Genomic DNA, 21,368 nt, shown 5'->3' with positions numbered 1-21,368 from the left:
ATTATAATATTTATTATAATAATAATTTAGTCAGTGAAAACCAAAATCAACCATTTGCTTAAGTCATTTACTTTACCGTGACTTAAACATAAACCTTACTGTGTCTACATTAAATGTTTCCAGCAGAGACTACAGAGCTCTGTCTTCACATACCATTGTTAGGCGCGGTACAGACCATACTCGGTTTAAACATATTGTATTTCAAGGAGCAAAGAATAGATTCATATAAAACAAGAGTGATTTAAAGAGTGTTGTTTACACTTCAGCCTTTTGGATGGTGGGGAATAAACTTGTATCTCCCTGTTTGGCTGTCAGATACTGACACCACTGTATGTAGACTTATAAAATCTGCAAGAAGTTGGTTTTAGGGGGAAGGCATTTATAGGAGTGTGTTTTGTGTAAACATAAAGCACATGAATATACAAACTCATATTGAGAGCTTTGTTTTTAATCTGTGTTTATATTGTTTTTTACCCTTTTTCAGGATCGTTTGAATGATGTGCATAGCTACAGTTACCTATGCTCTGAGTATACAGGGAAGCCTGTGATGGAAACATGAATGCTTAGCAATTTAAATATTATGGTAACATAACATGCCTCTTGAATACAAGTTCTTAAGGATCTGAGACAATAGCATTTACAGACCTCACTGAGTATCTTATTTTGAAATGGACAAAAAAGTGAAAATTATTACTTTGAAATGGACAAAAAAGTGAAAATTATATAGATTGGCAGAAATCAGAAATTTCTATTTCTTTGTTTAAGTAGAGAGGCTCTCAATCTTATGTGGTAAAATCTGTTTGCTTCTTAACTAACAGGTCCCATCAAAATGCCTTATTTTCTAACATAAGTAAGCACATCCGTATTAGTTGTTTTATATACCACTCCTTATATGAAAGTTGAGTTCTGCTCAGGCAAAGAGAAAAAATTATATAGCTTAATTTTATGCAGTGTTTTTTGAATAGAGTGAGGAATCTATTAAACAATCTCAATCTTTTATGTGGAGCTTTTCTTTTGTGTTCTTGATAGGCTTTGAATTATCTTAGTTGTTGGCAATTGTAGATGATTTATATCATGCTAGTGCTAAAGAACTAGAAATACCTCTTTCTAATTTCTGATCTGTGATACTATTCCTGTGATACTATTCCTGATATTATTTTTTGTCCTTTTTATTTCAGGGTAAGAGAATCTGGGCAAGATTTATGAGGAGGTGTAGTTTAGGGCCTTAAGAACTGCAGTCAAGAGGCAGATATACTGTACCATGAGATTTAAATTGTTCCTATCAACCTCTTTGTGGACTCTGAGCATATGTGATAGTAGCCGATGTAGAGAGAATGTAAAGAGCTTTCTTTGAGTAGCCCAAGGTCTCTGTAAGAAGCATTGTTCAGGATTTCATTAGGCTGTTTTTGAAGTCAAGTTCGGGAAACCTGAATGAACAACACTTTTGACCAAACTAGACTGCTGATAGGTACAATATGTTTTGCGGATAATGAGTATTGTATATTTTGTATATATCAGTTTCCATTATTTTCAGTTTTTCAGAAATGTTTCATTTTGAACTTTGACAGAAAATACTTTAAGTGTTCATAATGTGAATTAGTAGGTAGAGAAGAAGATACATAATGATACAGTGATAAATTAATTATGTTGTCGTGACTTTTTGCTTATTTCAGTGCTCTGCTAGAAATTTAGGATGGGGAATAGTGCTTCCTATGCAGTAGGCAGGTTTATGTGTGATAGGCAATTAATATGTGTGCAGACAGACCCTTTAAACTCATGGGGAAAGTGGCTGAATTTTCGTAATTCCTTTTTTCAAAGTCCATCCTTCCTCAACAACTATTCAGATTTTGTTTCCGCTGTGTGTACCAGCCTTTGAGCCTGTGATCCTGTGAGTATTTTCTATCTCCTAATTCTGTCAGTCCAGGATTCCTTCATTATCACATAATGTCAGAAGTTTGTCAGAAGTCAGCTGCCTCACCCCATCCACTCGGTTTGCCCCCACTTGGCAAGAATGTTATTCTGATGCCTCTGCAGTGCTGGTACAGTGGACTGGGAACTGATGTGTGAGATGCTTCCTTGACACACTGCAAAAAGAGATTTGTAAAATTGTGGGAAGTGACTGGGTTCACACAGTTAATCCATCAAGTTTAATTTTGTGGCAGGTGGAGAAATGGAGAAAAAATCCTCCTGGGCTACTCTTTGTGGTGACGATTTAAGCCATATGATGTTCTTGTCTGGATCAGTCAATGTTGCATGTCTGTTCCATGCAGGCTATCACGATTTGTCGTATCTGTGAGGTCATGGGCCACAAGACATTTGCACCATGAAGACCAAAGACCTGATTCTTTCCTAGAACGTATCCGAGGGCCAGAACTCGTAGAGGTGTCCAGTAGGCAAAGTAACATCCGCTCCTTTCTGGGTATCCGTGAGCGGCCTGGGGGAGTAAACAGGTAAGAAGATGTGTTTATACTTTAAGTGAAGATGACTGAGGTTATGGTATTTTCTTGGCGATTAGGATGTAAGTTTTATTTTAAGAAGAGTGTAAGGAGCTTAGCATGGGAGATGAACAGGGTGTCTAATGCAGCCCAGGAATCTTCACGTGACAGCAGTATTACGGCTTTCAGCAGACTTTCTCTTTCCCCCTCAGATGCAAAGATCTTGAACTGCTGCTGGAGGCAGAATGGTTTCTCGGAACTGGAATTTTAACATCTGCTACCTGTGCAGTCCGATGTTGCTAAACTCCTCTCTGCCGAGGATGAATGCAATTTCTGTTTCAAGAATCTAGGATGTTGCTAGTTGTAGCTTTTCAGAACATTAATGTTATGCGCATTATCTCCAACTGTTAGGAATCTCAACAGAAGCAGTTGCATAAATGTTTGCTTTGTTATATCTACTCAGGAGTTCAGCTGCTATCATGACAGAAGGCTTCTGATGCAGAAATGGGAAAATGTTTGGGCTGCTTACTTAACTTACTAGCACATACTCAGTCTTTGGTATGAAATTCAGATTCAGTCTTAAATTTTTTCCCAATAAAATAAAAGAGGCTTGCAAAAGACACTTCATGTGTTTACAGTCTTTTGACTTGATGAATAATAATTAGTTTATACATGTCTGAGGCAATGATTTAAATTTAGCTCCAGCTAAAAGAGGAAAATGAAGTCCCAAGACAAAAGTTGACTTTCTGTTTGGCATAATGCTTTGGCATATAGATTCTCATATCTTTTTGTATAGTTACAGATCGGTAGGTAAGCAACTAATAAGTTGATTTGTTTCAAAATCTCTGCTAGTAATTCAGATTAAAGCAAGAACCTTTGAAGGGCTGTGCGTGATACAAGTTACCTAGATTTGTTGTGGTCTGGCACAGCCTCATTATCTTCACTTGATATACTCTGTAGAAATTCTGTTTGAAAGCACATTTTGTTCAATTAGCCAGACTGTTGTCTGATGAGCAGCAACTGCAGATTCGAAGTAACTGAGAGGACAGCATTGATCCTGGGACAACAAACCTCTATATAAGGCTATTAGAAGCAGTGAATTTGGGAGTATTCATCCTTGCCTTCTCAGTTTTACACTGCTGCCATGTGACAGTCACTCCCAGTTGTTCTATCATGAAGGCTTAATTCTGCAGCAATGGTAGGTATGCTTGTTACTTATCCACAAGCCTTGACACTGCATCTGTGGAGAAGACTTGAAAGGATTGAAGGAGGCTTAAGATAGTAGCCAAATGAGTACAGGGCTAAAAATAGTGAGATGCATGTTGCCATGCACTAATACGCCCAAGAACAAGCTTCAGACATCAAATGTGGTCACAAATGTGTATGCCAGGCACACATGGTGAAAAGAAACTGGTGCCTTTAAATAGTTACGCAAAGGGGCTTATCACTGCAGTCAAAGTTGACCTTCCTAATCTTATCAGTGCATATGTGAGAAGCTAGTAAGTCAGTCTGTCATGTCGGTAAATACGTGTATGAAATACCAACAGTCTTTACACTCTTTAATGTGTTTTGTTTAACAGTCACTGGCCCTTGGCCAGGTTTAATGTCAACTATAGCAACAACACCAACGAAGAGTAAGTACTGGTAACTTCCAAACATCTTTCTACTACTAGCTTCTCTTTTTTCCCCTTTCCAGCCTAGTAACATTTGTAGTATAAACTCCTTATCTCTTCCTAAGCCTTTTCTAATAATATAGTTTAATTATAAAGTAAGATCTAGTTTTTGTAGTACAAAAAGCATCCTTTATGCTCCCTGTGAACTTCTTTTTGTCTGAGTTACACTTACTTCCCAAGGAGTGAATCTGATTAAGCATTTAGTCCCTACCTCCTAGTTCAGCTGGCTGATTTTACCGCATTGATTTATTAGTTCTTCTGGTTTTCAGTGAGATTCATGAATTCATTTTCTAATGGTGATTTTCCTCTTTTACACACTAGCCCCCTTTTGCAAATACGTGCCCCAAAATTTCAGGTTGTCAAATGAGAAGTGCGTACTGATCAGGGTACCAAGAAAATACGTGTGCAGTTTAAGTGAAAACTAACCATCTTTTTAAAAAGTGTATCTCAGCTTAGCAGATGCTGTTGGAGTAGACAGAGAGTGACATAATAAGGCTTTGTTGCAACAGAGTATCTGACAGAAGCTGTCCTTTGGAGTATAGTTAATATATTTGACAAAGATATTTCACAGTGTTGCACCAAAGAGAAATCTCTTGAAAAGATGAAGAGCTCCTGTAATTTAAAATCACCCAACACCAATGTTTGTTTCCTATCTTAGACCGCAGCTATCTGAGGACGTCTGCTCTGCAGCATCCAGCAACAGATCTGTTCTCATACATGATGATAGTTAATTTTTTTTCATTGCTTTCCAGATGAAAACAAAAATTGAAAATAATAAGGATAGTTTCTGATTCTGTCAGAAATACTTTCAGGAAACTCTTGGTTTTTTCTCCACATAGCTCCATCACAGGCTGGCTCAAACTACATTTCACATGATGCAAAACCTGTGTGCACATACCTGAACAAGAGGTCTTCCTGCTCCTGAAGCAACTTTTTGGTTTGGTTTGCATAACTTTTATTAAAAAAGGAAAATCAGTGTGCAGTGAACAGCGTCAGAAACGTGCAGAATTTTATTTAGACTGGTATAAAAAAAGTGCTAAAAGCCTGGAGGCTAGCCATGGGCCAGAGGACTAACTAGGATGGAAATGCTGCTTTCTTACTCTATTTCTAACAGTGACTCATGAACCTTGGTCAAAACTTTCATCCTTCCAATGGTTCATTATTTTAAAATGGAGACAACATCTGTTTGTCTACCTGCCTAGCAGCCTGAAAAGTACTTGATTTTCAAAGTACTTTTCAGATGAGAAATGCAAATATTTGACTCATTCAGAGACTATGACAGTGTTTTTATGGGAGCTGATGGTGACATGCTTTCTAAGTCTGAAGGTGCATGCTCCTTTTAACGTGCTGGAAACACAGAGTGGATGCCACTGCATTGCTGTGAAAGAGGACAGGCTTGAACTGTTTTATTAGTTCGACCCCAGTTTACCCAGTAGCACTGATAAATAAAAAAATATGCAGGTCTTTTTGAAGCTTTGGGTTTTTTCATTGTGTAAAGACCTAAGAGTGCCTGCCCTTGCGGAACTGTAGGTGTTCCTTTTAAGTCTTTGATTATGGCCAACCTTTTCCTCTGAGTGACTTGCACTGCCAGACTACAAGTAGGCGGGAGCATGATAAATCAGGAGTTTCCACAATAGAAAGATGATCAAAGGCCACAGAAATGGAAGAATCTGACTTATGAAAGATACCTGTAATTGCCAGATGAGTTTGTAGGAGATTGCAGGGCAGAGAAGAAAAGCAGCATTTGCATTAGATGCTGTGTGAAATAGAGATTTTTCTCTTTTTTAGAACAAAATGTATGAGGAAGCTTGAATTGTCAAAATATTCCCTCCAAAATTCACCACCACTGAGACCTTTTGAATGATCCTGTATTTCAGTGTACTTTTCCCTCCATAACAACATCCACAAACGTACAATGGCCTTCCCTATGTTTACTCATAGTTCTTCCTTTCTGGTAAGAACACCATAAATTTGAAGCATTGAGAAGCTGTGTTAATGCTAACAACAGCAGCTGTGCATTGGCCTTTAGATCAGGCACGATGCATAGTAATATGCACTGAAATACTGACATGTTTTTTAAATGGGAAGGAGTTTTTGGGGCGGTTTTGAAAAAGAAGCCATAAAGCCTAAGAAGGTCAGTGAGAGTGAAGTAAATACTTGAGTGGCAGTTCCCACTGCCATGTAGAAATCAGCCATGGTAAATGAAAACCTGTTTCTTTGAGCTGACATGCATGTGTAAACAGAAGATCTGTCAACCCAGAGGTTCTTTTCTTCTCCAGTTATTCTCCCCTGTGGAGTATAACTTTAAAAGTTTCAGTGGTGTGGGTCAGCTCGGTGGGTATTTTCCTGGACAGAGAGGAGCGTAAGATCTCAGTGTTTTATAGCAATTGAGTCTGGGCTTTTCCAAATTACACTATGCTGCTCTGTCACCATGGAAATGTCTAAGGGTAAGAGTCAGAACAGGTTGCTGATAGGTGAAAGCTACTACCAGTCCTATTATATTTATCTTAAAATTGATGACTGTTGTCTTCTCCCTTGGAGTGCTTCTTTCTGCCTGTAACAAGCACACTGAAGACAGGGCTGCCGTTCACAGCATAGACTTTTAATGATCCGAGTAGTATCAGCAGGTATACATGCAAAGCACAAGTGAGCCCACTAAACTTTTTACCTGCTGTTTCAAATCCTGTAAGCAGCACTTCTTCAATTGTTATGTGTTCTGTCTTTGCTGTGGGATGTTGCTGTCACTGAACTATTTTTTCTTTTATTGACACCAGTGCAAGGGGAGAATCAGATCCAATCTTAACAGTTCAGAGGAGGACCCATAGCTCTCATGGGAGCAGGAGACCATGGCTTTCATCCAAACCAGACCTTATGTGTGAAGAGTTATGTTTATATATGCATTATCAATGTACACTGTAGTGTCAGGAGCATTTAGGCTTTTCTGTCTAACTAGTGGGAGCACTTTCTGTTTCAAGGAATAAAGAAATTTAAAATACGAAAGAGAGAGATCTTAGATCATGGATTTTCTGCTTGTGCACGTGACTGTTCTTCTTCAGCTTATGTGATCCTTGACCAATGCATGTACCAAATTTAGCTCTAAGATTAAGCATTGACAGAATCTTAGGAAAGATGCTAACTTTCTGCAGTTTTGAGGAGGATGTGTGGGCCTATCTGCATAAGTTAACATAGCTCACGACTCTTCTGTTCAGACAAACCTAAGAAAGGGGGAAGTCAGATCCATCTTTTTATCTGGCTTGCCACATTTTAGTGAGCTGAAGGCTCTACATACTTGAACAGCATGAAGATCCATATCTGGAATTCAATCTTGTAGTTTGAGTCTGTGCTGTGTACTATGGAATGGTAGGATATGCTTAATGTTAAATGGTCCATATTTTATTTTATTGCACAAAAAGCAATTAATAAACATGGGGACAATCATGATTCCATGAAGTCTAGGCAAAATTCCCATTGATTTTAGCAAGAATGGAACTTCATGCTTAATGCTCAGCCTTTGAATACCGTGGCAAGTGAATATAGGCAGAGCAACTTGGGCATGGCTCCTCTGACCAAACATAGACACTTGCATCTGAACTAGACAACCTAATTTTCCTTTACAGTTGATAGGAAGGAAAAAATGCTTTTAAGGCACATGTCATTTTGTAGATATGGGCTATGAGATATAGACTGTTTCGTAGGTTCAGTAGCTCTCTACTGTAGAGACCTAAAATAGGTTGGCTTAATCATGTTGACTGTAAAGCATTTATAAAATGACTACTATGTAGTTAAATGAGACACCTTTTTTCTCTGCATTTGCTCAGTTCAGACACTGGCTGGGACTCTTCCCTTAGGCATTTGTTGAAGCCAGAGGTAATTAATTAATAGCTATGTTGGTTTTAAAGAACGGTGAGAGGAAATTCAGCCTCATTTCATTTAATCACCATTAAAGCTTCAATCACTTTGAGGTTTTGCATATGCAAAGAATGCTGACAGTTTATTAAGCCATTTCAAGTTCTGTTATAATTTGATAGATTTCTTTTTAAATGCCTGAGTTCTAAAGAATGAAGCAAGCAGGAAGCATTTAATTAAAATTGGCCTGGCCTGATGTCTGAAAAGGACGAGAAAGTGTGGGTGACTAATGCAGAGAATCAGCCAGCTGGTTACCTGTTGTGATAGTGTGGTGGTGTCAGTTCGAGAGGCCTCAGCCGGTAAACCCTTTTTACCAGTTGGATGCCTGTCCTACTCTGTCCAGAGTCTAGTCTAGTTTCCCATACCTTAATATCCACCCTCTTCCTTAACTGCTAGAATGTTGGTAATATTGCTAAGCCTTACATTATGTTGTACAGCAAAAAGGAAGAAAAGAAAGAGGTTAAAGAGGAAAAGAAGGAGGAAAAGAAGGAGGAAAAGAAGGATGACAAAAAAGATGATAAAAAAGATGATAAAAAAAAGGCAGAGTAAGTATAAAGAATGAATGTGTGCTTGTAACACACCTCCTACACTGCAAAGCATGGTACGGCGTTTCATCATAATGCTTCCACAACAATTATTGTTCTGTAGGCTGCAGAATGTTGGCCTGTCAAATTCTTGGAAAGGTGCAACTGCTCAACAAACTTGTTGCATCTTTTAAGACCTGTGTTGAGACCTGTCAGGAACAGTCTCCTAGGTCAGTGAAAGGGAATTCAGCTACCTCTGGTTACTTTGATTTGCTGTTGACGGTTGCTTTTTTTTTCTGTGAGGGCATTTTGCAAAGCAGCCTGCTTTGCAGATCTACACAGGCTTTTAATTGTTACAGAATGTCCATAAGGATTCAGAGCAGATGAACCAAAAGTCTGGTTTGCACCAAGAGCAAAAATCTTACCTGTAGAAAATTACAGATTTACTAATAAATTTAGTTATTACACTGATTAGTGTATTTAATTACTTAATATGATGCAGTTCATTACTAGTGAACATTAAAGTTTGCTTCTGCTGATCAGGAGACACAACAAAATGAGATCATTTGAATGCTTTTGACAGAAGTGCATCCTGCTCTTGTTTTGTTGCCCCAAAGCTGACCCAATCATAGTACAATTTAGTATTACCAGTCATTAAAAATAACAATGATAGCACATAAAAAGAGAATGCATTTGAGTGGACTTCACAGTTAAGGAGTAATATACTGCAAGTTATATGCAAGTACATACTGCAAGTATGTGGTGGCATGTTCTAGGCAGGCAGGGGGACGTGTAGTGTTGGGAATTGCTTCCAGATTGAAGCTGCTTGATCTCAAGATCTTGACTTTCTTAATCAAACCTTAGTTTGATTAGAAATCCTTTGTTCTAAGGATTCTCCTTCAGCTTCAATTACTGTGTAGTGACAGCCTGAGCTTTGCAGTAGCCAAAAGCATTTTAAAACATTTCAGCAAGGAATATGTATGTTTTAATGTCTTGAAGGTAGTGCACTCTGTTCATATGAAGACCGTATTTCATGGTCACCAGTTTTGAGGCGTTGACCAGCTTTAGAGAAGAAATGACTCAAAACCTGGTGTGCAGATGGCAAAGACTTTTTGGATTAAAGCTGCTTCCTTTACTCACATTCAGCTAACAGTAGGGATAATACCAGAAATACACACAAATATGAAATAAATTGTAATTACATTTTATATATTTACATTCTTGGAGATTAGGGAAAGTCACACAAATACATATCCAAGCATTGCCTGGTCACATATGCCCCACACTATTTATACAGTTCACAGATCACACTATCACATGTTACTGCTGGAATAACATCTGCAGCCGTGGACCTCACAATCCGGTAATCCTTATTTCCTCTGATTACATACAACATGGCTAATTGCTGTCTGTTCCATACCAACCCTTCTCGTGCTGGGGAAGGGCACTTCTGAGCATACCCTACATGTGCCACTAGCCATACTGTTCTTTAAATCTTCTTTAAATTCCAGGCCTGTATGCTTCATTTAGCACCTCTTCATTGTTGTGAGGCCAAGGGAACCAGGGCTGTGAGTGTGTGAAATGTGGTTTTACATCACAGTACATGTTTTAGTTCTAGTCACACACTATATGTGTGTGCACACACAGAGTCGTCTTATAAACATGTATTTCACTACGTGTGTTTTACTTGTTTAAATGTATGTGCTTTTACAGTCATTTCCGTAATAGGATTTGCCAAAACCATAAAAACTAATCTGCAAAGGAGGGCTCTTTCTCTAGAAAAGGAGCAGAGCCTTCTAGCTGGAATGATAATAAGAAACATTTTTTTCAGTGAAGGTCATACGCAGGAAGGATGTGGTTTTCAGCCTGGGCAGTGAGAGTCTGCGTTTTTCTTTCTACTCTTACTTTTTCCAAAGTTTGGTCAGGCAAATAAATAGAGCATGCCAGATGGGACAAAGCTAACATTTGGAATCTCATCGGGAGCTGCCTGCATGGATACCTTCTCTTCTTAAGCAGCTGTTGAGTTCATCACGAGATGAGCATCCTCCAGAAGAGAGAGATCCAGCAGGTCATTTCATTATGTTTCCAGTGTAAATCTGTACGTTTTACTTTCCAGGAAGAAAAAAGAGGTATTTGTGATAGATCCTTCAAGCAATATTTATTACAACTGGCTGACCATAATTGCAGCACCAGTATTCTATAACTGGTGTATGCTCGTGTGCAGGTATGGACTTAAGTGAATAATCATCTCAGGTTTCAAATTCAGTGTCTCATCATGTTTCCTATGTAAATCATCCTCTCATCTCCCTGGGGTGTTTTTTGGGTGGCTTACCTAGGAGATTTACAGTTCATACACCCTTAGGGATATACAATACACATACCACTGGGAATAGATGGCCAATGTTTCTTTTTTTTCTTCTTGTCTAAAACCCGTTTACCCTGCAATGAGCACTGGCCGTGGCTTTTGCGTGCCACCTACTGGCCAGCTGCAGGGATGTGCCTTGCCACTGCTAGAGAGACGTCTTCTAATCAGCCAGGAGAGATCAGAAGGGAGGGGTGTGGGCAGTGTTGGGCCATCTTAAATAATATCATGCATCTATAGCTGCTTGACGGGCAGGAAGATTTTTCCTGAGGATTTATCTTCCCTTTTAATCAGTTCCAATCAAAGTGATGGAGTGCTGTCAAAATGGTTCACTTAGGCAGTGGCAGGTGGCAGGGGGAGATGAAGATGGTTTGCTTCTCAGAAGCAAGTCTCTTATTTGGGAATTATCTTTGTGGAGATGGGTATCCCATGAAATCTGATGCATGTTTAATTGCAGGGACAGTGTTTCCTCTATAAGCACCCTTGTCTGGCATGTATGTGTTTTGAGTTTTGCTCCCAGTCTAAATACCTAGGAATTCTGAAAGATCCCAGTGTTGTTTAGCCATAGTCCTAGAGCGCAGATGTCTAGGCATGGAGATATGCTAACCTCGATTTTTCAGTGCACAGGCATGCTGCTAGGACACTGCAAGTTCTCTGCTTATACAGTTCATGTAATTTTTAAGGGTTTTTTGTTTGTTTGTTTTTCTATATCTTTGTTTCTTTAGAGCCTGCTTTGATGAGCTACAAGTTGACCATATTAAATTATGGCTGTTCCTCGATTATGTCTCTGATGTCATCTATGTTTTTGACATGTTTGTCAGGTTCCGGACAGGTGAGTCTTTCTGGGCTTTTACAGTGTTTTCAGATACAGCATGGATATAAAGGCTGGAAACAAATTTCCCTGTGGGGTCTGACCAGTATCCTGTCTCCAGCAGAACCCACCAGTGGAGGCTGTGGGAAGATGAAATGTCTGACGGGCTTGTTTTAAGGCTGGATATCCCAACACCTGCACTCCACTTGTCTCTCAATTCACTTCTGTCAGTGCTTAAGTAGGCGTGCCACACACTGACTGAATAGCCCCTGCAAGAGGCTGTGTGGGGAAGGGAGAATAAGGCACTTGGCGTGCCATGATCACTCTGTGCATGATAGATTGCTAGTGCACCTTAAAGTGGGCAACAAACCAACTGCACTCCACAAGCGCTGCCTTCTTAGCTAAGATGTGCAGCATTCTGCTCAGAAGTGACTATTAAGTTGGTCTAGTGCAAGACCTGGCGTCCATCTCAGTGTCCAAGTCTGCAGCCCTCTGCCTGCAACTGGCAGTGCTGCCCCTCTGCCACCAGCTGTATTTCCTGCAGCCTCTGCTAGGTCCTAGCTGGGTCTCCCACTGTCTGGTGGTGGTGTAGGGTTAACCCAGGAGGGTGGTGGTATGGGATTAACCCAGGCACCTCTGCTTAGATCCTGCCTTCCTGAAGGAATTGTGAACATAAAGGATCTGTGAGGACTGTGCCATGTCATGTGTGAAGTGCTTCTCTGCAGTTTCCTGTCCCTGTTTCTGTAGTCCATACAGGCTTCGTATTTGAGTGTACCCAGCTCATACAGATTCTGGCCTTAAAGACAAATCTGTTTTAAACTAAACAAGGTTGTAACATAGGCCTAAGCAATGACACAGTGATCCATACCATTAAATTGCTAGAGTAGTCCTTAACGCGCTTTGGTCTATGCCAGCTAGCACTCTCGGGCAGTGTCTGGGCACAGCTGGAAGAACAGCAGAGGCTGGGTGTTGTTCATGACGTCATTTTTGGAAGGGGCTGGGAGAAATTCTATATGAATAGGAGCTGGTCTCAGGGCCAGAAAATGCATCCTGGCTTGTTCTACTTACTGGTACGGATGCAGCTCCAAAATGTCCCTTGAAAAGGTCTAAAACCTTTAGATCATTATAAAAAAGAGAGTTTTTTTAAATCTTTTGTTTTTTACTTTTTTCTTTTTAATCATGCTGACAGTTTGACATTAATTATGGCTTGTGACAAGTTGTAAACATAATTACAAGACAGAGGCTAAAAGTGCTGTCATGTTGGAAGCACAAAACTCGTGGCAAGCCAGATTCTTAAACTTAGCAAATACCTAGGAAAATGTATTTCAGAGAGATGCTGAAATCACAAGATGGCTGTATTTGGGGTGGGGCAGGGGGCCTTAATCTTCGTTGTGTAGTTAAAATGTCAGCTGTGCCAACTAAATTTCTCTTCTGCAGTTACATCTGTTACTGTAATGGGAAAGAACCAAGCAGAAACTGGGCATGTCCAGGTTATACAATTTCCATGGACTGTCCTGATAACGATTGTACAGCTGGTAAAGCATGGTTAGAAGGTCGGCTTTGCAGGTCTGGATTGGAACTACAGAATTGCTGCTAAACACTTCGGTGCAGGTGTCTGCTGCAGTTTCAGGCACTCAAATAAGGAAGTCAATTCTTTTAGGTGCTGAGCTCTTTGTCAACTCTGTTTACAACCCCTCCTGGTTTTGCATGTGCCTGCTGCCTTTTCCTGGAAACCTGCAAGGTCCATCTGCCCTGGTGACAGAGGCCCTGGAAACCTTTGGGAAGAGTGTGACTCCGTGCTGCTTAAGGGCAGGGACTGGCTTTGAACTGGGATCTGGCACCACAACTACCATGATCCGCATCAGCTTCCCTGTGGTGCATTCCTGTCTAGCTGCAGGGCCACTTTCACTGTATTTCACATGTTTCACGACTCTGCACTGTCAAGTAGAAAAGATTCATGTCTCTCAGCAGCTGGTCGTGTTTAGCATACCCCACATTTTGATGCTTTCAAAAGGTTTTACTATAGGACTTGAGTTCTGTCAGAGGGCAAAAAAGATCTGAGAGGGTTTCTTTCACCTCCCTTCAGAGGGAAAGTGTTTTCAAAGTTATTTTTAATAATTGTGAGTCAGAAATGCATTGGCCTGGCCAACTTTTCTGTTTCATTGCATAACTCTGTTAATAAGGTCATGTTTCACCAGCTTTTTCAGCAGTTTTCTGGGAGGCAACACATTCATGGCACAGGATCTCCTTCTGTTTGTAGCCACCACTGGTTTGCAGATACCCAAAGACTGAGACACACGTACACCTGAGGCAACTGTACAGAGACACACATACACATTCCAGAAATACAGCTGTGCTGTGTAAGGCACAAAGAAATGCAGCTCAGTCTTCCTCAGCAGATGCTTCCCTGAGAAAGCTGCTTGTAGATTGCTAAGGGATTAGCAAAATGTGATAATCCCTGATCAGAGGGAATGTTTTGCTTTTCTCTCCATGGCCTTCTCCTCCTGACTAGCCTAGCAGACAGACAGTTGGAGGTCTTCACCTGCAACGGCAGCAAGTATTTTGCTGTTCCCTGCGGAACATTTGAGCATGCCTTGAGCTTTCAAAGGTGCAAACCAGCACTGCAGCTGTACTGCTCAGGCAGCCTTTCTACAAGAACTCCTACAAAGAAGCAGTTTGCTTAAAGTGTCTTACTGCAGTTTATGTCCTCTCATAATTTTTAAAAAATTGAATACTTTCCAAAATCTTTTGAATGAAGAAATACTGACGTGCAAAATTCTACTTAGTAGCTCTCTCACCAGAAACACAAAAGAAGCTCAAACGTTTTTCCCCAAATGAAAATAAAATCCTGTCTGTTTTAACAGACCCTCTTGGACCCAAGAGGAAAAGCGTGGCTCAGGGCAGGGAAAAAACTGGATTTCTTTATCTCAAGGGTATCTCTAATGTTTGGAAAATATTTCCAACAATCCATTATACCTTCTTGGTATTTACTTACAAACATTCTGCTCCAATTTTATACACAATGGCTTAACACTTGCTTAACTTTATGACTCATGACAATGATTCATGAGAATTGAGACAGTTGAATCTCCCCTTTCCTTTTGCGAAGATAACTAAAAGATACCACTGTCCCACAATAGAGCAGAAAACTGCAGAGAGCGCTGTGGTAATAATAGAGTCATTGCTTTTAGTCATTATATATCAGCTTTGAAACCTAACTGAAATATTTAAACTTGCAATGAAGTATTTTTCATTAAATGAACCCATAGTGTATCAAAGTCTGTGTGCATAATGGTACAACTCTTCATGTTCTCAGATATCTGAAATGTAAGTCAGTCACCCAGTACTTTTTATGGTATGCTTATTCTAATAAGCAAAATATCTATTTTTGTTCTTTGAAGGCTTCCTTGAACAAGGCTTGCTAGTTCAGGATGAAAAGAAATTACGAGAGCATTATACCAAAACTGTCCAGTTCAAGCTGGATGTACTGTCTCTTCTGCCAACAGACCTGGCGTATTTGAAGTTTGGGTTGAACTACCCTGAACTGCGATTTAACCGCTTGCTGAGGATTGCTCGTCTGTTTGAGTTTTTTGACCGTACTGAAACCAGGACAAATTATCCAAACATGTTCCGTATTGGAAATCTTGTCTTGTACATTCTTATCATCATCCACTGGAACGCGTGTATATACTTTGCAATTTCAAAGGTCATTGGATTTGGAACGGACTCTTGGGTCTATCCCAATGTGTCCATTCCAGAGTATGGGCGCCTGTCTCGGAAGTACATTTACAGTCTGTACTGGTCAACGCTCACACTGACGACCATTGGAGAAACACCTCCCCCGGTGAAAGACGAAGAGTATCTCTTTGTGGTCATCGACTTCCTGGTGGGTGTGCTGATCTTCGCTACCATTGTCGGTAACGTGGGCTCCATGATTTCTAACATGAATGCCTCCAGGGCAGAGTTCCAGGCCAAAGTGGATTCCATTAAACAGTACATGCATTTCCGAAAAGTGACGAAGGATTTGGAAGCCAGGGTAATTAAGTGGTTTGATTACCTCTGGACCAACAAGAAAACAGTGGATGAGAAGGAAGTTCTCAAAAATCTCCCTGACAAATTGAAGGCTGAAATCGCGATCAACGTCCATTTGGACACACTGAGGAAAGTGCGTATATTCCAGGATTGTGAAGCTGGGCTGCTCATTGAGCTGGTGCTGAAACTGAAACCTACGGTCTTCAGTCCTGGGGACTACATTTGCAAAAAGGGAGACATTGGGAGAGAAATGTACATTATTAAAGAGGGAAAACTGGCTGTGGTGGCGGATGATGGCATAACCCAATTTGTAGTCCTAAGCGATGGCAGCTACTTTGGCGAAATCAGCATCCTAAACATCAAAGGTAGCAAATCTGGCAACAGGAGGACAGCCAACATAAGAAGTATTGGTTATTCTGATTTGTTCTGCTTGTCTAAAGATGATTTAATGGAAGCCCTCACAGAATATCCAGAAGCCAAAAAGGCTCTGGAAGAGAAAGGGCGACAAATTCTGATGAAAGACAATTTAATAGATGAGGAAGCAGCAAAAGCAGGAGCTGACCCAAAAGACTTGGAAGAAAAAATAGAAAGACTTGAAACAGCTCTGGATACGCTGCAGACTAGGTTTGCCAGGCTCTTGGCAGAATACAATTCATCCCAACAAAAGGTGAAGCAGAGACTTACCAGAGTAGAAACCCGAGTGAAAAAATACGGAAGTGGCACCTTATCAGTGGACGAAGCAGAGGCGGCAGGAAAACCTGAGGGGGAGAAAAAGCAGTAATGGAGTATTTCTATCATCTCCTCATTTATTTGAGACAGTTGAAGCATGTGAAAGCCATAAACGTATGTAAATATGTGTGTGCATACATAGACATAATTATTTTTATATGAACTCAAGAGAATGGTTTTTAGCATTTTTAACTAACTAACTGAAGCAGTATTTTCTTGTAAATAGAACATTGTCACCTTCTTCTTAGGGGGAGATTTGGTCTGGCATTTGGGTACTTTTTTTGTACTGAGAGTGGGTTTCTTACGAATCATGCTCAGAATGGCTGTTGTGTATGGTACGTGTAGGTCTAGGCACACTGTCTCTTCCCATGCACGCTGCATTGAGAAGGCATTGTACTTAAAGTAGGAGGGATTGGGGTTTTTTTTTTTTTAAAGGGCTTAAAAATATTTATAGGGTACATGCTCTTACCTTGCTACTTTAGTAGCTGATCAAATGCATGTACTTAAAGTAGGAGGGATTGGGGTTTTTTTTTTTTTAAAGGGCTTAAAAATATTTATAGGGTACATGCTCTACCTTGCTACTTTAGTAGCTGATCAAATGCATGGACGCACACCTGGGCTTCTTAAAATCTTTGTTCTTTACAGGGAAGTGTCTGTGCAAACAGTTGGACTGTAGCTAAGTGGCGGCACGTACCCAGCCTGTGCAGTGTAGCCCTGCGCAGGTATGAAATAGCGTGCTTCCGGATGCTTTAGTCTGATTCTTTCTGATGAGCTGGGCTCTGCCCAAAGAACCACGCTGGCAGAGTAGCAGTGCTCTTTCACGTCCTTTCTGGCATGGTCTGCAACAGCCTTTGCTGCTCTCTGCAACTGCTTTCCTTGAGAAGAGAGTGGGAGATTTCCCCCCCCCCTCCTTTCTTTTTTTCTTTTAGCTCAGCCCCATCCCCTTTGGTAAAACCCTTGATTTGGGAGGGAGTCTCCAAAAGCCCACTGCTGGAAGGCATCTGTGGCAGTATTGCTTCACTGGAGAAGAGAAAAGAGGGTCCTGGTGTGTGCAGCTCCTCTATGTAAGGTCTTGAGTGGGTGATTTCCCTCTCAGCAGGCGGGCAGTCCCAGAGGGAGGCTATTGAGAAACTCCGTGGACTGGCAGGACAGGCTGTCCCTGCCTGCCAGCCAGCTTTCTCCCACATCAGGGTTTCTGCAAGCCAGGAGATGCAAGCCCTGTGTTGCATGCCACTAGGTCTATGTTTTCTTCCTCTTCATTTCATTTAAGGATGCCTAGTTCACCTCCCTTCGCTATTTACTGCCAGCTTTTCTCCAAAGTAGTCACTGCATTACCACGTTAGTGAGGGCCACATTTTCTCAGGTCCTGATGATAGGAGCCTTGTTGCGCTGGTTGCTTTTCTGCTTGCTGCAGAGTAACTTGTCTCAGCCAACGGTGTGGCTCTGAGGTGAATGCGCAGGTCTGGTCCGCTCACCTGCTGTGACATTCAGGGCAGAACAGTACTGAGAAGCATTCTCGCTCTGTATCTTGCTCAGGATTTGCCTCCTGCACACCTCCCTCTTAGCTGCCTCTACCCGCCCCCCGTTTCCAGTTTTCTTTCCAGGCTTCTCTCCCTCCCACTGAGAGAATTTCTTCAATATTTTCCTGCTGGGAAGGTACTAGCTTTCATTTTTTGCTGTACAGTATTTTTCTGTCGTGTAGACAGAAAACATTTCTCCCTGTTACTTCAATCTTCTGGTACCTCACTGACTTCAGAAGAGTTTGGACTAGCAGAGGCTGTTCAGCAGAAATGCATGGGGCTGGATCATCCAGCAGCATTAGGTGTTGCCATGGGCAGCGCTCTGCCTCTTAGAGCTCCAAAGTCACAGCTGAGGACAACTAACAGCAGGTGGGAATAGATGGCCTGTGGGAAGATGGGTGAGCAACCCACTGAGAAGAGGATGGTTTAACTAGATGGTAGTGATTGCTTTGCTAAACTGAGTACAACTGCTCAGAGTCAGCACTCGTCTCTGGACAAGCAGCTGTCCCCCTCCTTTTCAGCCTGTTAAGAGAGACAAATCTGACAGTGACTAAGGAATGGGGCTTTGCCAGCAACACTGGCAAAGGGATCACCAGGTAGTAGATGTCTGCAAGTGGCCCGTATCTAAACTCCCATCATCATCAGCCTAGAAGCCAACTAGACTTAGGTATCTACTGTGGACTGGGCTTTACTATCATGTATGAGGGCTCTGGAAAGAAGCCAAGCCCTTCACGTGGCCAGTGGAGTTCAGAAGTTTTGGTCCTTCAACTGAATCTTGGCCTTACTTTCTCCAAGGGCTTCAGACAAATGTGGGAGCTAAGAGAGGCTGCTTTTGGCAGAGGTCTAGTGACCTCTCCCACCCTGAGGAAGGCAGGGTTGAGGTGGAGTTGGGTGTTGGCTAGTTGCACTGAACTTGCAACTCTCACCTTCTGAGAGACAGGTACTGCACTTGCCTGTGGGTGATGTTCCCTGTTGTGTTACTCAAACACCATATCTGGAGGGGGTTTCATACCTGCTGTCATGTTCCACACCATTCTCTGTAAAGATCAAACTGCCCAACACATCAAAGCTGTTCCAGCCTACTAGGTATATACAAATAGAACTGTTTAAAGTATTATTTATACCAACTTTATACCTGTTAAAAAGCACCCCCAAACATGAGGTGGCTTCTTTACCTGCTGGATCAGAAAAGCTTAATCAGTCAAATACATGTTTGCTCTTCCCTTTTCCATGCTCTTGGTCTTGTTTTCACGTGCCAGAAAAAGAGCTACGGTGATGCTATTGGCTTCAATCACTTCACCTCAAAATGTACAGCTTCTGACGTGACGAAATCACATCCTTAATCTTTCATCTCTGGAAGATGTTTTTTCCCCCCTTCTTTAATGTGGCTACAGCATGTACATTAAAATATTTTGAGTAACTTTCAAGCAACTCTGTGTTTTCTCTTATCCATATCCCTCTGGATTTTAGCATTTCATGACAGACTTTGATCATGCCAATATTACATGGCCCAGAAAGTCATTAGCTGGAAGAGAGATCCAAAGTGACAGAACAGAAGACCAAGTGGGAATAGCAGTGTTCTCTCCTCACCATGGGGCAACTGGCACACGTCTTTGGTTCCATGGCCAGTTTTGACACCATCACTGTGGTTGCAGATACCATAACACGCAGGAGAGCCTCACCACCAGCCTGCTTCCCCAGCAGTGCTGGGCCTCGTGGGGTGCAGAGCCTGCCGGTCCGCTTGTGCTGCTGCCACTCATCTCCTATCCTTCCCTTCCACATCCCCATGCTGGGCAGCACAACAGGGATGGCATCTTGTCCAGCAGAAATAAAAGCGCTTTTGCAGCTTTTTGCTGCTTGTACACATCACCTACGAAAAAAATCCACCCCCAAAGCATCAGGCAGTAGCTGGCATGGGCTAGGCTGGTCCTTCACCCCAACCACAAGAGAAAGCAAGGAATGGGATAGCTCTTACAGAGCATTTGAACATGCGTCCTGAAGCTGCAAACAGGGGTTTAATGGACGCAGCGCTGACTTTACGCAGGTACCAGAGACCACCCATGCTGAAGCGGGTGGCCATGGGGTGGTACTGTTGCTCCAAGCTGCCTGTGCTGAGCAAGTCACCCAGTGGGCAAGGCCCGAGGTGTGTGAACATCAGTTGCAGTACAAAAGGAAGGTAAATCTGGTGGAGCAGCACCACCATGCTCCAGGTGCTGCTGAGAGTGAGCCTTTCCAGGGAAGGGCAATTGAGTCATAGGCCCTGCCAACAAACGACAGATCATTAAAGCCTTGCTGCTCTCTGAAGTGCTCTCAGTAGCAGCACCCCATCCTTTCCCCTTGTCCCCTGCTATGATTTCACTCAAACAGTTTTTACAGTTGAAAGCTCTGCGCTGGAACAATTCAATGAACTGGACAACAGAAACTGTGGTGACAGCAAAACAGCACATGTATTTGTACAGACCACCTCACGCAGAGCTGGGGGTTGGGGTTAGCTCGACTGGGCAGCTCTTCCTACAGAAACAGCCTGGGAAAGGAACAACCCTGCATTTAATTCTTTTCTCTTGGGCATCTACTTCATAGTTTTATTCCTGCCAAATATTTATTAATGTAAAACCAGAAAGGGCTCTGCTTTACATTAAGAAACAAGCTGTTCGTTTTCCTCTCACCCACAAAAGCGTTAGCGCTTTCTTCTGAGCTGGTCCGTATGTTGCGGGTTGGGAAGACGCATTCACTTCTGTATCACTGCTGATGGTAAGAATGACAGGCCAAACCTAGTCCAGGCTGTCCAATGAGATAATGCAGTCAGGCTGACTAAAGGCCATCTGCTCTTCATCCTGAAGATTTGTGAAATTAACAGCATTTGTACTTTGCTTCAAAGTTCCTCAGCTCTTCTATTGATGTTTCCACTCTGGAACAGACAGAAAGAACCGAAACATGGTTTACATAATTTAGCATTCATAAAAACCCTTTGCGTATCCCTGAGAGCAAAATGAATTAGGCACTAAATGGATCTGGCAACAGTACCGGCAGCTACAGCAGCCTTCCCGAGGGAAGCCATCAATCTGGGAATGCCCCTCTCCCACCAGCCTCATCCACAGTCCAGAGCTGCCTGGAGAGTCCTTACAGGGAGCATGGGGAAGTCCTGCTTCTTTACACTCTGCCTTGGGTGGATGGGGAGAAAACCACATGCAAGCCCTGAGGAACGAGCTCTGGGGCTAAAAATGGTTGGGCCTTTTGTTTTGGTTCCAGTTCACAAATCCAAGACCAGGGATTGCCGCTGCCAACGGCCCTTGCAACTTCACTGTGGAAAATAAAATTCTGCTGTTCTGTGTTTGCAGTCTTCCCACCTCTGCACCCTAAGAGTGGAGTGAGGAGC

At 41.9% G+C, this 21,368-nt stretch overlaps 1 protein-coding gene across 1 annotated transcript; it reads left to right on the top strand.

Annotated features, from left to right (window-relative positions):
• Positions 1-2,270: 2,270 nt before the first annotated feature.
• Positions 2,271-16,903, top strand: CNGA3 (cyclic nucleotide gated channel alpha 3; the record flags this gene model as incomplete). Its single annotated transcript, XM_010141844.1, has 6 exons — positions 2,271-2,450; positions 4,016-4,069; positions 8,452-8,559; positions 10,655-10,762; positions 11,626-11,732; positions 15,113-16,903. Coding segments are annotated over 6 exons (1,969 nt in total), but the record flags the coding sequence as incomplete, so codon positions are not given.
• Positions 16,904-21,368: the final 4,465 nt, after the last annotated feature.

Source organism: Buceros rhinoceros, unplaced genomic scaffold (genome assembly GCF_000710305.1).
Source record: "Buceros rhinoceros silvestris isolate BGI_N320 unplaced genomic scaffold, ASM71030v1 scaffold5608, whole genome shotgun sequence".
Taxonomy (NCBI): domain Eukaryota; kingdom Metazoa; phylum Chordata; class Aves; order Bucerotiformes; family Bucerotidae; genus Buceros; species Buceros rhinoceros.
This window is presented reverse-complemented; position numbering and strand designations above follow the sequence as displayed.